The sequence below is a fragment of the Odocoileus virginianus genome, chromosome 26, assembly GCF_023699985.2.
Source record: "Odocoileus virginianus isolate 20LAN1187 ecotype Illinois chromosome 26, Ovbor_1.2, whole genome shotgun sequence".
In the NCBI taxonomy this organism is placed as follows: domain Eukaryota; kingdom Metazoa; phylum Chordata; class Mammalia; order Artiodactyla; family Cervidae; genus Odocoileus; species Odocoileus virginianus.
In genome coordinates this window covers 29447304-29466175 of record NC_069699.1, presented here as the reverse complement: position 1 = coordinate 29466175, position 18872 = coordinate 29447304, and the positions used below count along the sequence as shown (strand labels likewise).

Sequence of the window (18872 nt, the reverse complement as noted above, 5' to 3'; positions counted from 1 at the left end):
CGTTGCGACAATGGCAAGAGCTCAAAAATGACAGATTACCTATATTTCTTTAATCCTGGGAAAAAATCTGCCCTCCTAGTCTTTCAGTTTCTAAAACTGGCTAAGCTTCTCCTAGCTTTGGGGGCCATGGCAAACGCCATAATGCCATTCTCCAAGCCCTAGGAGAGCTTCTTTTCCTTTTTGCTTAACTGGATCTTTTCTTACCAATCCCTAAAATCAGGCTTCAGCATCACTGCTAGAAAGGTCAAGTCCTACAAAACTAAGGTATTATTCACGTCCCCTTTCTTCTCACCACTCTTGGCCCCCACAGGACTAATGATCCTTTTAAGCTACTCCAGCTGATCACTTTTGTTTCTCCCTCATTGCACTGTAAGCTTCAGGAAGACATTGTATTTTCACATCAAAACTTTTCTACTGTACCGAAGAAAGGCATTATTTCAATTCTGAAAGTTCTTAAGGACTGACATTTGAACCTTTGTTCCTAAGAACAGGCTTTAAACTAATATAATAGTTCAAAACAATTCTGGAATCTTTATTGCTTAACATTAAAGCTTTTATGAATACAAAGAAGGATCTTGGATACTTCTCTCAAATAGAGAAAAATTAAACATCCAGGAAGGTGAGGCAATTTTTTTCAATTCACCTTGTAAAACATACATCTTTATGAGGTAGATCAATATATACTGACAAAAAGTGAGGCCCAACATGTTTTGATGAAAAAAGTTGTAAAAGTGTACTTGTTGTATGATGCTGTTTTTAAAGAAAGTACTATAGGCATAGAAAAAAATCCGAACTGATATACAATTAACAATTGTATCCGGTAATGTTAGGTTATAGGGCATGATGGTGGTTTTATGTTATATATTTGCTTCATGTTTGCATTTAAGATTTTTAATATGAGGGTATGATATTTTGCAATAAAAAACATATTAATTTGATGTGTTGAAGAATTTACCTCTGTCACTTTTTGGTTATTAATAAGCATATCAATAATGTGGTTAGGAAACGCTTTTCAAAAAAAGATGAAAGGAAAATCATACAGCAGACCCACTGTGCTTCCAATTTCTGTAACTTCTTTTTCCAGTCGAGAGCCAAGTTTTATTTTTTCAAGGTATATCTGCAATTCTGAGCATATCATTTAACAGGAGGATAAATGATACCTTATTTCCATGTAAAGTACTTGTACAGAAATACTAACCTCCCTATATTTCACTTCCCACTCCCCTTGCCCCATTGCATGGGGTTAAAAGATAACAGAAGAAATATATTCCTGAATGTAAAAGACCTGTTTGCCAGTCTGCAAAACTAGAAAGAATGACTTGTTACAAATAAACAACATTTGTAAGATTAGGAAGCCTAAAAATTTGCAATGGTTATCCTCCATGAGGCAATAAACTACTGTATTTCACCCATTCTAAGACACAGCACTATTTTACATCTCACTAAGAAAGAAAGAAAGGAAAAAAATCCCTAATTCAACTATAACATGTTAGTAGTCAAAAGATGCACCCTGATTGTGAAGATGTAAGTATGAAAAAATGGCCATCTTGGAACCCATAAAATACAGTAATAATATCACTAAAAATCTGCAATCTTCACCAGCCTGATTACTTGAAGTAGAGCAATTTCAATTGCTTTGTGTGAGCCCTGAACATAAATGGAAAGATACATAAACATTTTCAGTAGCACACCTTCAATTTATTGACCTATGTAAAAAAAATAATAGGTCTAAAAAAGTCAGAACAGTAAAAGAATACGCAAAAGGGTATTTCTGTTTCTAGAAGGCTATACAAATATGGAAAAAGGAATAAGTTATTTGTTTGCATGTCTTTTTGTTTTTCAAATATCCCACCCCCCAAACTTCATTTTTAATGATACAAATGACTAAGGACCAGTTTAACAAATCACCTTTATGTATATATTACATGCTTTGGAATATAGATAGAAAATGTCCCCAAAAAGTTGTTCAGAAACTTCTCTATTCACAATATGAACAAGAAACTTGTATAAAAGAGGGGGAAGGAGCACCTTCTGTGGAATTCTGAAGCAGAGTAAAGATGATGAAAAAGATCCATCTAGAATATGGAAATATTTGCTTAAAAATAAAAACAACAAAAAAACGAAAACTCCAAAACATCCTACAATAAACCATAGCGAATTAGTTCTTCCAAGGAAAGTATGAGGTAGTTTTAGCCTCATAATTAAATCTACTGCAGCTTGGAGGGTTTTCGTTTTTGTTTTTAATGAGTAATCTTGCTTTTGTCACTTGGTGACTTAGAACTACCTGGGGAATCCAGACAATATGCTTATTTTTCAAATGTTCACAATTTTAAGGCACATGATTCATAGAAAATGATGTGGGTTTTGTGTCTTTCTTTTTGTTGTTGCTGTTTTTCTTTATATTGTGTTAGGTTCTTTCTGTATCACCTTAAAATACTTTTCCAAACTCTTGGTTATAAAACTTTCCATATCAAGCCTGCCATTGCAATGACGGCCATGTTGGAGAGTTACCAGCCTGAAGAACATAGCTCATGCCATTGGCATAGAAAGGAGAAAAAGGAACTCAATGATATTGTACCTTAGAAAATTCTCCAAGCAGAGTCTGTCAGTTACTCAGTGGGCTGCTTCATTTTCCCCAATCTGCTACCATAGTTATATTACAGGACAAGACAGCCATAAGTCTTTCCAGAACCCATTTTGTGGTGCTTATGAAAACCATCACTCTTGATAACAGCCTAAAAACATTTACACTCATTCAGAACTTCATGAAAATCCAGCTTCTCTTCAAGTAATTTTCCAATACTGTCTGAATTGTTCATGTCTGGGTAGACATAGTATGTAATTCTTCGCCAGCTCACAAATTCAAACTTTCTGATGGTGAGCAGTGACTAAAGAGCTTCCAGCTTCCCTTCTCTCATCATCCTGAATTGTGCTCTGAAATTTCCCCTGTCCTTCTTTCCTTTGGGAGACCCTGAATGCACTTTTCACAGTTTTGAGGTCTGCCTCCAACCACTTTTATTCCCTTACAAAGTGCTTGCTCTTGGTAAAGGCCAAGTCCTCCTCGGCAAAGGTTCACACGTGGTCTTCACCTTGCTCTGTTAGGTGAGCATCTGGACTTGGAAAGGCGGGATGTCATTCAAGGGCTTTGTGCGGTCTAGTGTGTGATTCACTTCTGGGGCCAATGGAGTCCTCCTTTCCACCTCGGATGCCTTCAGGTTTCTAAAGCCTACAGCCTTCCAGGAAGACGAACACATTTTGCAAGGCACACTAGTGTGAGAGCGCAGTGCTTGGTCAAGAGGCCCGCCCGCAGTTCAGACTAATGTTCCGGGTTTGGAGTCTTCGTGCCAGAAGAGTCTCTGCTCACTACTCTCCAGGCTGTCTTCCAGCAGGTTTCCATCTGTGCCGTCCAGGTGACCGGTCTCTGTGTAGGGTCTATGAAAGGAAACCAGAAAAGTTACAACTTGGGGTTTTGTTCCCAGAGTACAAAGGTTACTCCACTCAAAGAAGTTAGTAGAAAACACGGTTAAGAAAATGGCTCAAAACTCCCAAATAAGGCAAGGGACACGGCTGTGCATTTTTTTCAATGTCATACTAGAACATGATCTAACAGGCCCATGCAAGGAGCATTTATTTCTCTTGAGAGACAGACTGTTTTAAACAGTATGTATTTATTGATTCATTTGGCGGCATCAGGTCTTATGTGCCTCATGCAGGATCCTTCACTGTGGGCACACAGGCTAGCTGTGGCACACAGGCTCTAAACAGTGTGGGCTTCTGTATTTGCGGTAGGTGGGCTTAGCTGCTCCGCGGCACGTGGGATCTTAGTTCCCAGACTAGGGCTGGAACCCACATCCCCTCTGTTGGAAGGCAGATTCTTAACTACTGGACCACCAGGAAAGTCCCGAGAGACAGACTTGTCTAACTTTCATTTCCCATGGATGAGTACCAAGATTAAGTTACATGTTAACTTGGGGGGGTTCTGTATGGAAGAAATACACAGTAACCCTCTGTCTAAAAAGATTATGGTCATAGTTTTATTGCCCAGTAGGATATTAACTGCTTTTGTGTCAACTGCAGGAAGCTTATCTCAGTACTCTCTTTTGGTTGTGGAGTTCAGTCTTTTGAATTCTCTGGGAACAGCTTTACCATTCTGTCAGTTCTCTCATGAAGGAGTTAAAGAAATCTTTCACATACGCTCATTTTCTGTTTGTGTGAGAGTAGTATTTTCGATTTTTGAAGTATTTTTGACAGTCACCCTTTAAGCATTCTTCAAACTAAGAGACATATACTAGATGTTTATCTTGGAAACAAAGGAATATATTTAAAGGGAAGCAAGGGTACCTTGGGACAGTTTACATCCCTAGGCTGTATGGGTCAGGTGTAAATTAAATCAGCATCACATAAGGTCACGGGCCCATTTGGAAAGTATTAAATACATCCAAATGAGGGCACCCTGTTATACACACCGTTCCAATAAGCAAAACCTCATTCCTGTAATAGTACGTTAGAACAGGTTAGATGGTTAGTAGTTTTCTTTTTATTTTACATCTCAATGTCCTTTAGTACAGGTGAATAAAAAGTCCTTTGGAAAAGCGCTTTGGAAAGAAACACTATGCAAAGCCAGGTATTTAGTGGGTTTTTGTCTTTGTTTGTAATACAAAAACAAAGGCAGATTCTGTAACTTCACACATCAGTCAGAACAGGCAAAGCTCCTGCGATGCAAGAAGCAACATAGACTGCAGGTACCGTACTTACTACAGCTGGCTACACTTAAAAGAGAATTTATAACTGATCTCATTTCTGGAGACACAACCATTCTCCGGGACAGAAGCCCTTGGTTTGGCCTAGTAATAAGAGTTTGATAAGGAAGGGGATGGGAAATGGAAAACAGGAAATGAAAGAAAAAAAATCATTTTAAAACACAATTTGGAGCAGCAGAGCCAAGCATTTGACACATACTAGTAGCATAAGAGACTTCAACATTTCTAACTTTGGAAAGTTTATGCTGCTGACAGTTGTACTATATCATATAAGGAAAAAAATTATTGGTATCAATTTGCAGCTTTCTATCACATTATTAAGCTCCCGACACTCTGAGGAAATACATAATACAGGCTTCATTTTAAAAAACAAACTCATCTATGACAATATTTCAAATCTTTAAGGGCAGATGTAAAGGTTTTATCTTTATCTTGAAACCCAACTTTTCTGTTATTTAAAAATTATATTGTCATTTAAAAAAGCATGTGATTTTAGAGCAAATTTCTAAAGCTTTATGGAGGATTGTTATTATACTTGGCTTGTTAATAGGTCAAGTTATATTGATCAGATTGTTTCATAATAAAAATAACATCCTAAACTGACAAATGGGTAGAAATAAGCATTTCCATAACTCTCTGTGATAGGAGGGTAAGTTGACAAATCTTTCTAGAAAGCAGGGGTTTAAAAAATATGCTTTTCAATTTGATCCATTAAACCAACTTACTGGAATATATCCTGAGGAAATAATCTGGAATTCAGACAAATATTCTGCTCAAAGATTCTCAAAGGCATTACTTACAATTGAAAAAAAGAAAGGAAATTTAGAAGTCATTTAAAATAAAAATATGGGGAATTGTTAAATAGATACATAAAGTATTTACTGAGTGAAATACCATATTGGTCATATAAAACAATGCTTAAAGAGATTTTTTTTTTTTAAAAAAGGAACATACATGTTGAGATAGTAAGTAAAAAATTTGGGTGTAGAATTTTATGTATAGTGAAGGATATAAAATTGTATATATGATATCATTATGACCATGTTAAAAATGAATACAGAAAAACAGGGGACGTGTGCCAGAAATGTTACTAGCTAATATCTCTAGATGGTGGAATTATGGATAAATTATTTCCTACTTATTTATTCCTTTATTATTTTCCTAGTTTCTACAATGAGCTCATATTATATGCACATGCACACACACACACAATAGGGATCTTTAAATAGTTTCTAATTTCCTGTATATCATGCCCCTCTGACACCAGACACTGTTACCAGGCCCTCTTGGACTGGCTGAAGTAGGTGGATGAACTTTGTGAAAATAGATATTCTCTAAAAATGTTTAACACTTCTTGAGTCCAATGAAAGTGGTGTTTAGGACACTAGAACTGTCTTATGCCCTGACTGGTTTGTTTTATATAGTTTCTAATTCAGTTAACAAAAAGTGAAAGTATGCAAAGAGGAAAATTACTTGCAAATGTATTATACAAAGTGATTAGAACTGGATTGAAAAAATTCAGCTCAAATTTTGGGCCAAACTCTTCCTGCTCCGAACGCATTTACAAGCATTATTTACAGAACTCCAAGCTATCTGATGTCCTCTGAAGTATATTTTCATTAAAATTCTATTTTGAGCACACCCTTTGTTGAGTTGAGACAATTGGCCTGATATTTTAAGCTAAGAAAAACTTTAGCTAAATATGGAGAAGAAAAACAAGGCTTTGGGGGTTAAACATCTCTAATTTGCTTATAACACTGAGTGCTTTAATAAGAAAGTAACCTCAAACTCACCAGTATTCACCTTTAAAAGTTACAGTTTATGGAAGCCTCCTATGCCTGAAGTAATCTGACTTAAAGAAAGCAAAATTAAACTTTTCTTAAAACAAAACCAGAAAGTGCTTTACTTCTTGGCACCAGAGGTACAGATTATATTCTGTGAGAAAGTGGGTGAGAAAAACAAAAGCTTCAATTTTAACTCCTCCCATGTATGCAAAGAACTAAAAAACATAATCCAGAGTTTGCAATCTTTTTTAAAAATCACATTTTAACCAACTCTCCTTGTCTATTTCCTCTAAATGTTTACAAAGGAGCATTATTACAGACACACAGGACAGCTGGTTGCGTCTGTTACTTCTTAATGAACACAGGGTCAGACACAAAAAGGCAGCAAATGTTTGAAATCAAGCCCACCAACTGTCTAGGAGGAACGAACGTGTTTTCTGGCATAGAGATATTTTTCCCTGCCAGGTTCCAAGAGAGGCTTAAACGGGTATATCAGTAATATAGTTTCAAGTACAGCAATTAAAAAGAACCCTTCAGACATAGAACTTAAAGTACAGAATTCTAATAGGGTCAAATTTGAATGAGCGGGATTGAATATTAACAAACTTCTTAAAGGACTAGGTATTTTTAGCTTTGTTGGCCATAAGATTTCTGCTACAGCTACTCCCCTCTGCCCTTATAAGTACAGAAGCAGCCATAGGCAACAAGTGAATGAATGAGCATGTCTGGTTTTCCAATAAAACTTTACTTAGAAACATAGGTGGCAGCTGATTTTAGACTATAGTTTGCCAACCCTTGAGCTAGATTATTTAGCGTTCATAAATAAAATTGGATTCTTGAATTCTTTAGATCAGGAACAGGGTACTAAAATTTTTGAGCATTGCTCTCTTACCTGCCTGGAGAGGGTAAAGGATTATAGATGTTGCTATAGCAGCTCGTGTAGGAAGAATGTGCCGGGATCTCGTATTCGGATAGCCCTAAGGTTATCTGGGTCCTCCAATTCCCAGAAGCATTTGTGGAAGACACTAGAAATAAAAATGAAAAGAGATAAAATTAGTGGGACTACTCAAAGTGAGAATTATTTGGGTCATTCAGATGCGTGCTATAATCCGCTGCGTGCAGAGTCAATCTTAAAAGCCAGTGTTTGGAATCAAGAGAGTTCCTATTCCAATTTGGTCACTTACTGGCCATGTGACCTTGGGCAAACAGTTTATCCTCTTTAAGCCTCAGTTTCTTCATCTGTAAAGTGGGGACAATATAAATATATTCTGTACAGGGACAATATCAGGATTAAATAACCTAGTTAGTACAAATATTTAGCACTGGTCCTAGCAATAAATGATAGCTATTATTATTATAAATGTGAGTAAAGTTAATTGAAAGATAACACTATAAAAAATAACCCAAAAGGCAAGCCAGAAAAAACAATTTTCATAAACTAAAAGTATCTTCCCAGTCTCCAAGTAAGGCTATGGTGGCTGGACAGCTTCATAGGCTCCCATTGTAAAGGTCAGATGACAAGTTTGAGTTTCTTGGAGACTTTTAGAGGAAATGCATTCTATACATTGACTTGTTGAAACCTGTGGGTTCTTCACCCAAAGGTGGTATCGACCACCAGCAGGATCAAGGCACATTTTTGCCTTTTAAAAAAAGTTTGGGATTGAGGTGTAGGAAGGTAAATAGTATAGGAAAGATTTTAGGAAGAAGAGATTTAGTTCTTCTGAGGGACTAATCTAGAACAAGACAAGGATCTAAATATAAAGGAATGAAATAATGCACCCAGAGATTATCACACTAAGTGAAATCACAAAGAGAAATATCATATGATATCACTTATATGTGGAATCTAAAAAAATTATACAAATGAACTTACTTATAAAATAAAAGACTCACTGACAGAGAAGACAAACTTATGGTTACCAAGGGCAAATGGTGGGGGTGAGGGATAAATTAGGAATCTGGGAGTAACATATATATACTACTGTGTATAAAATAGATAAACAACAAAGACCTATTATATATATAGCACAGGGAACTATATTCAATATTTGATAATAACCTATATAGGAAAAGCATCTGAATAAACATAAACATATACTTGAGCATAAATACACATATGCATATATAAATAAATAACATTGCTATATGCCTAAAACTAACACAACACTGTAAATCGACTATACCTCAATTTAAATTTTTTTCTTTAAAAATGGTAAAAAACAAAACAAAAAAATAAAGCAACGCATAATATGGGAGCCAAACCTGGTGAATGCCCCATTGCTGGGCATTTGCTGTCCTGGCTCAAAACTCTGGCCAACTGATACAACAGCAGACTCATTGGAAAAGACCCTGATGCTGGATAAGACTAAAGGCAGAAGGAGAAGAGGGCGATAGAGGATGAGAAGGTTGGATGGCATCACCGATTCAATGGACATGAACTTGGGCAAACTCCGGGATATGGTGAGGGACAGGGAAGCCTAGTGTGCTGCAGTCCATGGGTTTGCAAAGAGTTGGACACGACTTGGCAACTGAACAACAACTCTAAAATGAGCCCTGCTCCATGCCTCTGTGCACAATGCCATGCACGTCACCCAAGACTCAAAAGTCCCACACTGCTCCTGGAGCCTTCCAGCTCTCCTCTGATTCCTGTTGCTGGCGGCCAACCTCCTCCTCTCTTTTATAACCACAAAGCACACGTAATAAGTGTGAGACTAACACATTTCAAAACTCATCTGCAGTCCTGAATGCCATAAGGATTTGACTCAAGGATGTACAAGTCCCACTTCTAGGAAGGTTTCATAACTCAAAGTCAGGCGGTGAGGCGTGGTGGTTGGGCTATCAGAGCAGTAATAGAATTCCTACGGGCAGGGTCATTTAAGCACCCTAAGCCAGAAGTGCCTCATCTGTAAGATTAGGGTAGTAATAATAAACATAGCAACAGCCTTCATTACACAGAATTGTTGCATACACTAGTGGGAGAGTGCACATAAAGTGCTGAGCAGGCGGGGTGGCACAGCGTTAAGTTGCCAATAAATGGTGGCTGTCCTGACTCCTAAAACTGAGTCACCCAGAGAGCCTTTAGGTGGCTAGAAGGGATTACAAAACCCCTGACTGGTGCGGCCTATTAATCGGAAACGTCTCTCTTCATGAGAATGATGCGTGCTTGTTGAAACACATTACCGCAGCTATAAAATGCAGACAGGAACGAGGAAAATTCCAAAAGGCAATTCTGACAGCACTGATTCCATCCCCCTAATTCCTTAAAAACGTGATGCCTTTTGGCCCACGGGGCCGAATCATGCTGCTTATCAGAAAGGCTCACACCAGGAAGTGTTATCTCCGTTCTCACCTTTGCCCCAGTCCTGAGCCAATGGCCAGGAATGTTGAAATTTCTGAGTTACACCTGCTTGTCCCTGGCCTCAATGGTTAAAGAGATGATGGGGTAGATTTACTCCAGCCCTGTGCCCTGATAACCATCCACATGCGTCTCAGCCCTCATTCTTTAATTTCTGAAAGTCTCTCACGTCACACCCTGAACCTGAAGGGCAAGAAAGGCCTTCTCTACATCAGAGAACAAATAAGAAAGTAAGTACAGGAGGCTTTTCATGTTAGATGTGGTAATAAGTGGGAAAGTCCAAAGTCTCGCACAAATAGCAGAACACTAGAACCCAAACAGAAATCTCCATGGAAATGCCTCTTGTCAACAACATTAGGAAACTTTTAAAGGAACAGTTTTCACTGATGATCACAGAGTGATTCAAGAATCCCTGAGCTATGTCTCACTGAGGTGTCATGCTTGAGACGGGGGCAAGACGCACGACCTCATTTTTTTTCACATGGCTCCTGTTTCTTAGAGCTTTAGTATTGCTTAATGTTCATATATTCCTCCAGTTGCTAACTAAACCGTGAACTCATCCAGGCCAAGAAATGGCTCAAAACCGGCTCCTTGACATCTTGGACATGCCTGCTTGTTTGCTGAAGAAGTGAAATGCTCAACACTCTCTCCTCTTAGGCCCCCATTTCTTTCCTTAAAGTACCTAGCACAGCTGGAGGTTCGCAGGTAATAGCAGTAATATCCAGCAGTAATAGTGGAGGTGGGGACCAAAGTCAACGCGTGGAGAGAATGCCTCTCTAATCAAAATGATCTTTGAAAGTCCCTTAGATCAGCCATAAAGTGGAGTATATATGATTACTGAATTGAGTCAAGACCTGCACAATACTTAGAACAGTGCCAGGAACAGTGCTTAGTAAATGCCAGCTCCAGTGAGGTTTAGAAGTCTCATGCATGGACTGGAGCATTCAGAATGAACTTTTAGGTGATCCCATTCCTCATGGTGAACAAGGAAGGATGTATAATCCTGATGGTCTTCTGCTTACCTGAAGGGTTTATGCTATTCTTTTAATATATCAAATCTCTATGCCATGAATACTTTATATTTATTGAAGGAAAGTTAATTTACAATGTTGTGTTGTGTACAGCCCAGAAATTTAGTTATATATTTATGTACATACACACACACACACACACACACACACATTGGGCTTCTCAGGTGGCTCAGACAGTAAAAAACACAGGAGACCCAGGTTCAATCCCTGGGCTGGGCAGATCCGCTGGAGAAGGGAATGGCAACCCACTCCAGGATTCTTGCCTGGAGCATTCCATGGACAGAGGAGCCTGGGAAGCTAGTCCATGGGGTGGAAAAGTCAGACATGACTGGGTGACTAACACTTTCACTTTTCATATATATTTATTAGTGTTAGTATTTCTTTCTCAGAATCTTTTCCCTTATAAGTTATTAATTAAATATTGAGCAGCGTTCCCTCTGCTATCCAGTAGGTCCTTGTTGGTTATCTATTTTATATATAGCAGCGTGTATTTCATAATCCCAACGCCCAGAACACTTTAAAGACCCAGAAAAGATAAAAATACATGGAAGCCCCCAACCCAGGGAAGGTCTGTTAAGACTTGAACCTGCCTCTCCACCCAGTGGCTGCCGCTTGTCTGACCTTGGGTCCTGGTCTCATGCACCCCCGAGGAGGGTGGTTTGGGGTGCGGTGGGGCAGGAATAGGGGGTTATGAGGAAGATGCACTCTGGGTACCATTCTTACCTGAGGAGTAGGAAGACGCACGGCTGCTCGGAGAACAGGGGACCTGCAGGCCGGCAAAGCCCAGGCTTCTCTGCGAGCCCCTGTCTGAGTCAAAGCTAGTCTGTGCGCTGTGGCCCGGCTCCTTCTGCCCGGAGGCCCGCTGGTACCAGCCTCGCAGGTGCTCTGCCACTAAGGCCTTGTGGATGTTTTTGGTGATGTGCTCGGACTTGGCGGCAGCCTTCCGCGGCAGCCGGAGTGTGGCATACGGGTTATGGGGCACCCGGTCGACCTCGTCCTCGTGAAAGGACCTGCTGCAGTCCCTTGGGCGGTCGTATCCGTAGTGGGCGGACGACCGGTAGGAAGGATTCACACTGTACTGTCCCTCCGTGTCGTTCTCGTAGACGTAGCCGCCGGCGTAATAGAGGTCACACTCCGCGTAGGGCGTGTACCCGGCAATGTAGTAGCTGGAAGAAGGCTGCTCCTGACTCTTGGAGTAGACGCCATTCCTCAGGCTATCCTTGTGTGCTAGGTTGGGCATGCTTCCCGAATTGGAAGTCGAGACGTTCTGTTTCTTGGACCTTCTGCGACCCCGGGAGCGAGTGTCCAGCGTCTGGGTGGTGTAGTAGGGACCGGCCACGGGCGTGGTGCAGTAATACTCCGTGCTCGACTGGCTAGTGTAGGAAGATCCGTCATCCAGGATTTCGGTGCTGCTGCTTCTTTGGGATTTGGAGAGGGAGAAAAATGGCTTTTCGTGATCCATCTCGGAGAGCAGGTGAGACTGAGACTCGAGGCTTCCACTTCGCTGGCGGCAGTGCTGAGACGAAGGCTCGGGTCTGAAAGAGGAGAGAGAGGCAAGCTTGCTAAGGACAAAGAAGGAAAAGAGGGCTGAAATAAGGGAAAAGGGCATCATGTCGAATGAGTTGATAGCTCTTGAACTGCAATAGTATTTTTTAGGTTTCCAAAGCTGACCCATAACAGAAGTCACTGGGTTCACATGGTCAAAATGAGAAAAGAAATAGGTTCCGTCAATTGGGCAGTCCACATTCCTGTTTGAAAATAGAGAGGCTAAACTGATGATGGACAGCATGCATCAAAGCCTAAGAAAAACCCACATGTCTTTGGAAGATCCTTTTTCCCAACAGGAGAGCAGGATACAAAGACTAGGGTGAAGGCAGCATTCATGGGGTGGAGGCGGGTAAAGCCTGGCTAGGCTACCGGAGATCTCTGGGTTGACTCATGGTTCCATCACGTCCCAGCTCTATGAACATGGGCAAGATATTTAACTAATCGTCCTCTCTTTAATGTAAAATGAGGACAAAAACAGTACCTAATATCTCCAATCAGACTTCTTGTGGGGACTAAATAACATAGGACATATAAAACAGCACAGCCTTCAAGTAAACACTTCAAAATATCACTGTTGTCATTATCTTCATCCACACCACTGAATAAAAGAGAGTAATGTCTGCTTGGAAGAATTAAGGCACAAAACATCCAGTATCTACCCAAGCAAAATATATTTCAAGAACATTTTCTCAGCTTAGAAAATATTTGAACTGTTAAGTGGATAGAAAATGTAGAGCCATAAAGTCCTCCTGCAGAAAGTGATTAAAAACACAGCAGAGTGAAACAAAATCTTAGAGCAAAAGTCAACAGATACTGTAATGGTCTTTATCCTTCTGGCTTACTTTGCTCTGCTCGGGCCTGGTGCACTGGGAAGACCCAGAGGGACCGGGTGGAGAGGGAGGTGGGAGGGGGGACCGGGATGGGGAATACATGTAAATCCATGGCTAATTCATTTCAATGTATGACAAAAACTACTGTAATGATGTAAAGTAATTAGCCTCCAACTAATAAAAATAAATGGAAAAAATAATAATAATAAAATATTAAAAAAAAAAAAAAGTCAACAGAGACGAAGCCACTAGAACGAAGCTCTCTTACTCCAAGTGGCTGCTACTGTAGGCGTTCCGGGTGAGAACGGGGGTGGTGGGCATGCTCCGTCCTGCCTGGGGCCGCCTCTCCAGAGTTTTGTAAGGGCTGCTGTGTGTGGACAGCATTTCTCTGTGATGGGAAGAAAGAAATCAGAAAATGATGAGCCTCCCGACATTTCTGGCAAATCTGTAATAAGCTGATTAGAAACTTACTGGAAGGGGAGAGATAAACTGGGATTTTGGTAATAACATACATTACTATATATAAAACAGATAATCAACAAGGACCCACTATAGCACAGGGAACTCTATTCAATATTTTGCAATAACCTATATGGGAAAAGAATCTGAAAAAGAATAGATACATGTATGAAAAGTGAAAAACATGTTAAGTCATCCAGTCATGTCTCACTCTCTGCGACCCCATGAACTGTAACTCACCAGGCTCCTCTGTCCATGGGATTTCCCAGGCAAGAATACTGGAGTGGGTTGCCATTTCCTTCTCCAGGGGATCTTCCCGATCTAGGGATTGCATCCATGTCTCCGGCGTCTCCTGCACTTCAGGCAGATTCTTTACCATCTGAGCCACCAGGGAAACCCCATATATATGTATATGTATAACTAAATCACTTTATTGTATACTTGAAACTAATACATTGTTAATCAACTACATTCCAACATAAAATAAAATAGATACTCAACAAGGACCTGCTATATAGTACAAGGAACTATACTCAATATTTTATCACAACCTATAAGGGGAAAGAATCTGAAATATATATATATGAATAACTGCTGATAATTATATATGTATTTATGTGTAACTGAATCACTGTGCTATATGCCTGAACAAATACAATAATGTAAATCAACTATACTCCAATTAAAAAAAAAAGAACCTTACAGGAAGCTGAAGGAATGGGAACATAAAGAGATAATTGGGAAAACTGTCTTTGTGGTTTAGTATCCGGGTGGATCTTAGATGAGTCTTAGGGGAAGAACAAGTGATCTGACTTTGAGTCATAAATATGAAGGAAAAAAACAAAAAGACTTTTGAAAAAGAGTGTACTGAATAAAATAGATTGAAAGCAAGGAGAGAAGGGGTAGAAAGTCCTTTTTCTGTAAAAAGTCTCACAGGAAGTATTTTTGTCTTTGCAGGCTATCCCAATGATTCAGTTCTGCCCTTGAAGTAAGAGAGCAGTGTAGACAATATGTATGTGACTGGAGGTGGCTGTGTGCCAATCAGATTTGACTGTGGATACTGAAATTCAACTTTCATATAATTTTTATGTTACAAAATTGTCACAAAAATATTACTGTTTTTAATTTCCCTTCCAGTTATTCAAAATTCTAAAAACCATGCTTAGCTCATGGGAGATACACAAATGGGTCACAGGCTGAATTTGGCCGGTAACAGTCATTCACAGAATTCTTAAATTGCCTTGTCCACTTTCCAGCACAGTGAGAACACAATTTGAAATTATTTTTTTAATTAAAAACAACTTTGATTATACCTCACTTACTACTAAAGCACGGCAAAAAAGTTTTTAAAAAAATACTGTGTTTGTACCTTTAAAAACAAAAAATTAGATCTTACTATAAATTCTCTTTCAAAACCCACTTAAGGAAAAAACACAACTTGATCTAACATTTTATGTTGCTTAATATTCACTCACACTGTTATTTTAATGAGTGTACAGCATTCCACCGTAAGACTGACCATAATTTACTTACACAATCCACTAGTTGAGCATTTGGGGTGTTTTTATTTGTCACTAGTATAAACAATGCTGTAAGATAAGCATCCTGTAGTTAATTCAAGAGGAAAAATTCCTAGAAGTGAAGTTGCTGGATGAAAGAGCAAACACATCTTAAGCTATAGGGGATGGAGGCATAATAATTTTTTAAGATAATCATTTTCCCAGTTATGATTCCTTTTGCTGAAACAGCTTTGTCTTCCCTGATATAATAAACACACCTGCCCAGTGCTGTCTGACAGGACTTTCTTCAGTGATAGAAATGAACTCTATCTGTGCTGCCCAGCATCACAGACATCAGCCACATGTGCTTATTAGGACTTGAAATGCGACTGGTAGGACCGGAGATCTGAATTTTAAATTTTATTTGCTTTTAATTGAACTGGACACCACAGCTCTAGACACCTGGATCTCTATTGTTTAAGGCAACAGTTCTTAGATGCTAATCTACAAACTGGGGCTAATATGAAATAAAGGTTTCACCGGTCTTTGACAAATCAGAAATATAACGAAATGTTGGTTCTCTTTTCATGAGTGAAAAATCGTTTCATCTAAATAATCCTCTTTTATTTTGAGACTAATTTCCATTTTTTCTGAGATGCAATAAAACATGTTGGCTAAAATCACATCATAGGCTTTGCAGTCAGGCTATGTCGGTTCAAATCCCAATTCTGACATTTGCTAACTGATGAACCCAACAAGTGATTCATGCTTTCTGGTCCTCACTGTACTTATCTGTAAATGCTAAGGATGGTAGTAACACAATGAGCGTTTTCTTACGACTAAATTTGTTATTATATATTAAACACTTGAAACACTGTCTGGCACATACTAAGTGCTCAACAAATGTTAATCTTATTATTACTACAACAATGACTGTATTTTGGATATGTGTCATTTTTTCATGAACTCACAGTGCTGTTTGTGTGAACATACTAATTAGGCAAAGTAAAAAGCTGCTAATCCTATTTTGGACCCAATTATAAAAAACAAACAAACAAAAAACCTAGTAGTGATCCATGCAGCCAAATTCTGGCAATCACTGGTCTTTACTCTTTTAAAAAGTTATGGTCCAAAAAATATTTACTTGAGACACTTGAGAAGAAGTTACAGATTAAAAATGTACTCAGTCCCATTTTCCTTTGAAAGATTAGAAGTCAGTTCTATTGCCTGGTAGAGTTGTATTAAATGTTCCTGAGACCTTGGGTGATGAAACAGAACTTTGACACTATATCCAAATTCAGATTTATAGTTAATGCCGCTATAATTTAATATAAACCACATAGACTTTAAGTAAACAGCCAAATATTTTTTAAAAGACCTCTTTAAAAACATTTCCACTTGCTGCCAACAACAAATAACTGGGTTAGATTCTACACTTGATTTTATAAGATAATCCTTCCTGAAAGAATAAACAGGATAAAACAAAAATAGGTTGACTGTTTTGGAGAAAACATCTTACAGTGGTGAGGCATTCTCACTGATGATGTGTCTTCTTACCTGGACTGTCTGGTATCCACAAACTGTTCATTGATGGATGACTTTCTGAAATGAATTCTCTCAATACCGAGAGACTTGGGAGGAAGAATTCTTGGAGAATGAGGTACTGAACTTGATCGCTGCCCAGCAAGAGTGAAGGTATCATTGGCTATAATAAGTGAATGGATGAATAACTAGATAAATAAAAAAGTAAACAAATGCCTTGCCAACACCTCCCTCCCCCAAATAAAGTGGAAGATCTGTCTGGTGAGTAAAATATTGTTCCAAAGAATGTAATTTTAAAAGTGTTTAAGTTCCAGGAAATGTATTTTTATATTTTACACAATAGAAAATAGAAATTACTGAACGTTCTTGTGGGGACGGACCCAACTTCTGTCAACTCAATAGGAGCCACTGTGAGCACATAAATCTCTCAGGTGTAATGGGTGATGCTTTACAAGAGTTATACCACAGAAAAATCTCAGTGTTTTATAAAGGGCCAAGAGGAAGTTGGCCTGTAAAGTTGGACTGAATCAGTTTTGCTCAGCTTTATTTTAACATTCTTAGGCCTCCTTGGCTGACCAAAGACTTATCCTATCTCTGACAGGAATGAAACTGATTTATGATGAGTCATTAGGCACTTGTTAATGTCTCTCACTGATATTTGTATTTTCAAAGAGCAGTGGCAAGCATGGCCAAACCTCAGCTAAGAAGAGTTCTGAAATGGCAGACTTTCACAAACCATTCCATTTGGAAGAAGATAAAGCAGTAGGGTTTAGTGGCTTCCTGAGTTCTTTTTTTTTTTTTTCTGAATTCTTTAAGTCACATCAAACAGACAGCCAGCTCCTCTGCTTAAGCACAAGGAAGGGATTATAAGGAAATATTCTACCACTTGATATGAAATCCATTCCATCATGAAATGTGCTGAACATGCGTCATTATAATAGATAAGGTCTACTTCTAGGAAACCGACACAGCAACATGTAACACAATTTCTAAGATATGTGCTTCTTCCTAAGGAAAATAAACTCCCACTTATCCAGAATAAGTAGACAGTGAAAAATCAAAGTTTCCATTATTTACTGGTACTGTAGTGTAGCCTGCACAACACTTATTTCCTGGTTTTGTAATTAGATGCCAAATATATAAGATGTCACCACTGGACAAAGCTGGGTGAATGACTCTTTATTACTTTGCAACTGCCTGTGAATCTATAGCTAATTCAAAAGCTTAAAAAAAAAGTCCTGCAGAACCTTACAAACCTTATCAAGATACCTATTTACTCATGTTATAGTACTTTGATTCACCGAAGTCATGTGATTTGTACGATATTATATTTAATCCTGAGCTAACCTGTGTAAAAGGAAGCCTGGGTTCAATCCCTGGGTTGGGAAGATCCCCTGGAAGAGGGCATGGCAATCCACTTCAGTGTCTTGCACGGAGAATCCCCACGGACAGAGGAGCCTGGTGGGCTACAGTCCATGGGGTTGTAAAGAGTCAGACACGACTGAGCGACTAAGCACAGCATAGCACAACCTGTGTAAAAGCTAATCTTAACCCCTTTCCCAACCATTCTTTATAAATGTAAGCTAGTTGATTCTACTTTTCCCAAAAAAGTAATAAATAGGCTTTCCTACTCAAAAAATTTCTTAGTATTTCAGAATATGTAACATTTTAAATTGAAAAGGGAGAGCTACTTACGATCATCATAGGTGGTAGTGTCAGACAAGGAGCTACTTTCTGATGGGATGATGTCTTCTGTGAACAAAATAAACTGTCTTTAGTACAACGGTGCCTTTGGACACTCCTAATAGTTCAATAAAACAATTTTCAATGGAGTGCATCTTATTTTTAGTTAGATAAATGCAACCAGATATAGTGCATTAGGAGTAATTAACTGTTGTGAGAATGGACTCATTGACCACTTAAGACATAAACATCTTACCTACTATACAAATATTACACTGGATTATTTCTTACAATGGAACAGACTTGAGAACCTTCCTTTGAGAATCTACTGCACTGTTAGGATAACTTATTTTCTGAGCTCTCTTCTTAAGAGAAGGGCTT

At 38.8% G+C, this 18872-nt stretch overlaps 1 protein-coding gene across 5 annotated transcripts in view; it reads right to left on the bottom strand.

Moving 5' to 3' along the window:
- Positions 1-1676: 1676 nt before the first annotated feature.
- Positions 1677-18872, bottom strand: part of FRMD4B (FERM domain containing 4B) — a 353626-nt gene continuing 336430 nt past the window's right edge. For 4 of the 5 annotated variants that reach the window (XM_070455691.1, XM_070455688.1, XM_070455690.1 and 1 more), the window contains 7 exons: positions 18504-18560; positions 16824-16971; positions 13577-13696; positions 11654-12465; positions 7437-7569; positions 4756-4844; positions 1677-3432 (listed from right to left, as the gene is read on the bottom strand). In XM_070455691.1, coding sequence (XP_070311792.1) covers positions 3317-3432; positions 4756-4844; positions 7437-7569; positions 11654-12465; positions 13577-13696; positions 16824-16971; positions 18504-18560 — 1475 coding nt within the window. In that variant the 3' untranslated portion in view covers positions 1677-3316. The remainder of the gene's footprint in view (positions 3433-4755; positions 4845-7436; positions 7570-11653; positions 12466-13576; positions 13697-16823; positions 16972-18503; positions 18561-18872) is intronic. The other variant, XM_070455689.1, reaches the window with a different exon arrangement.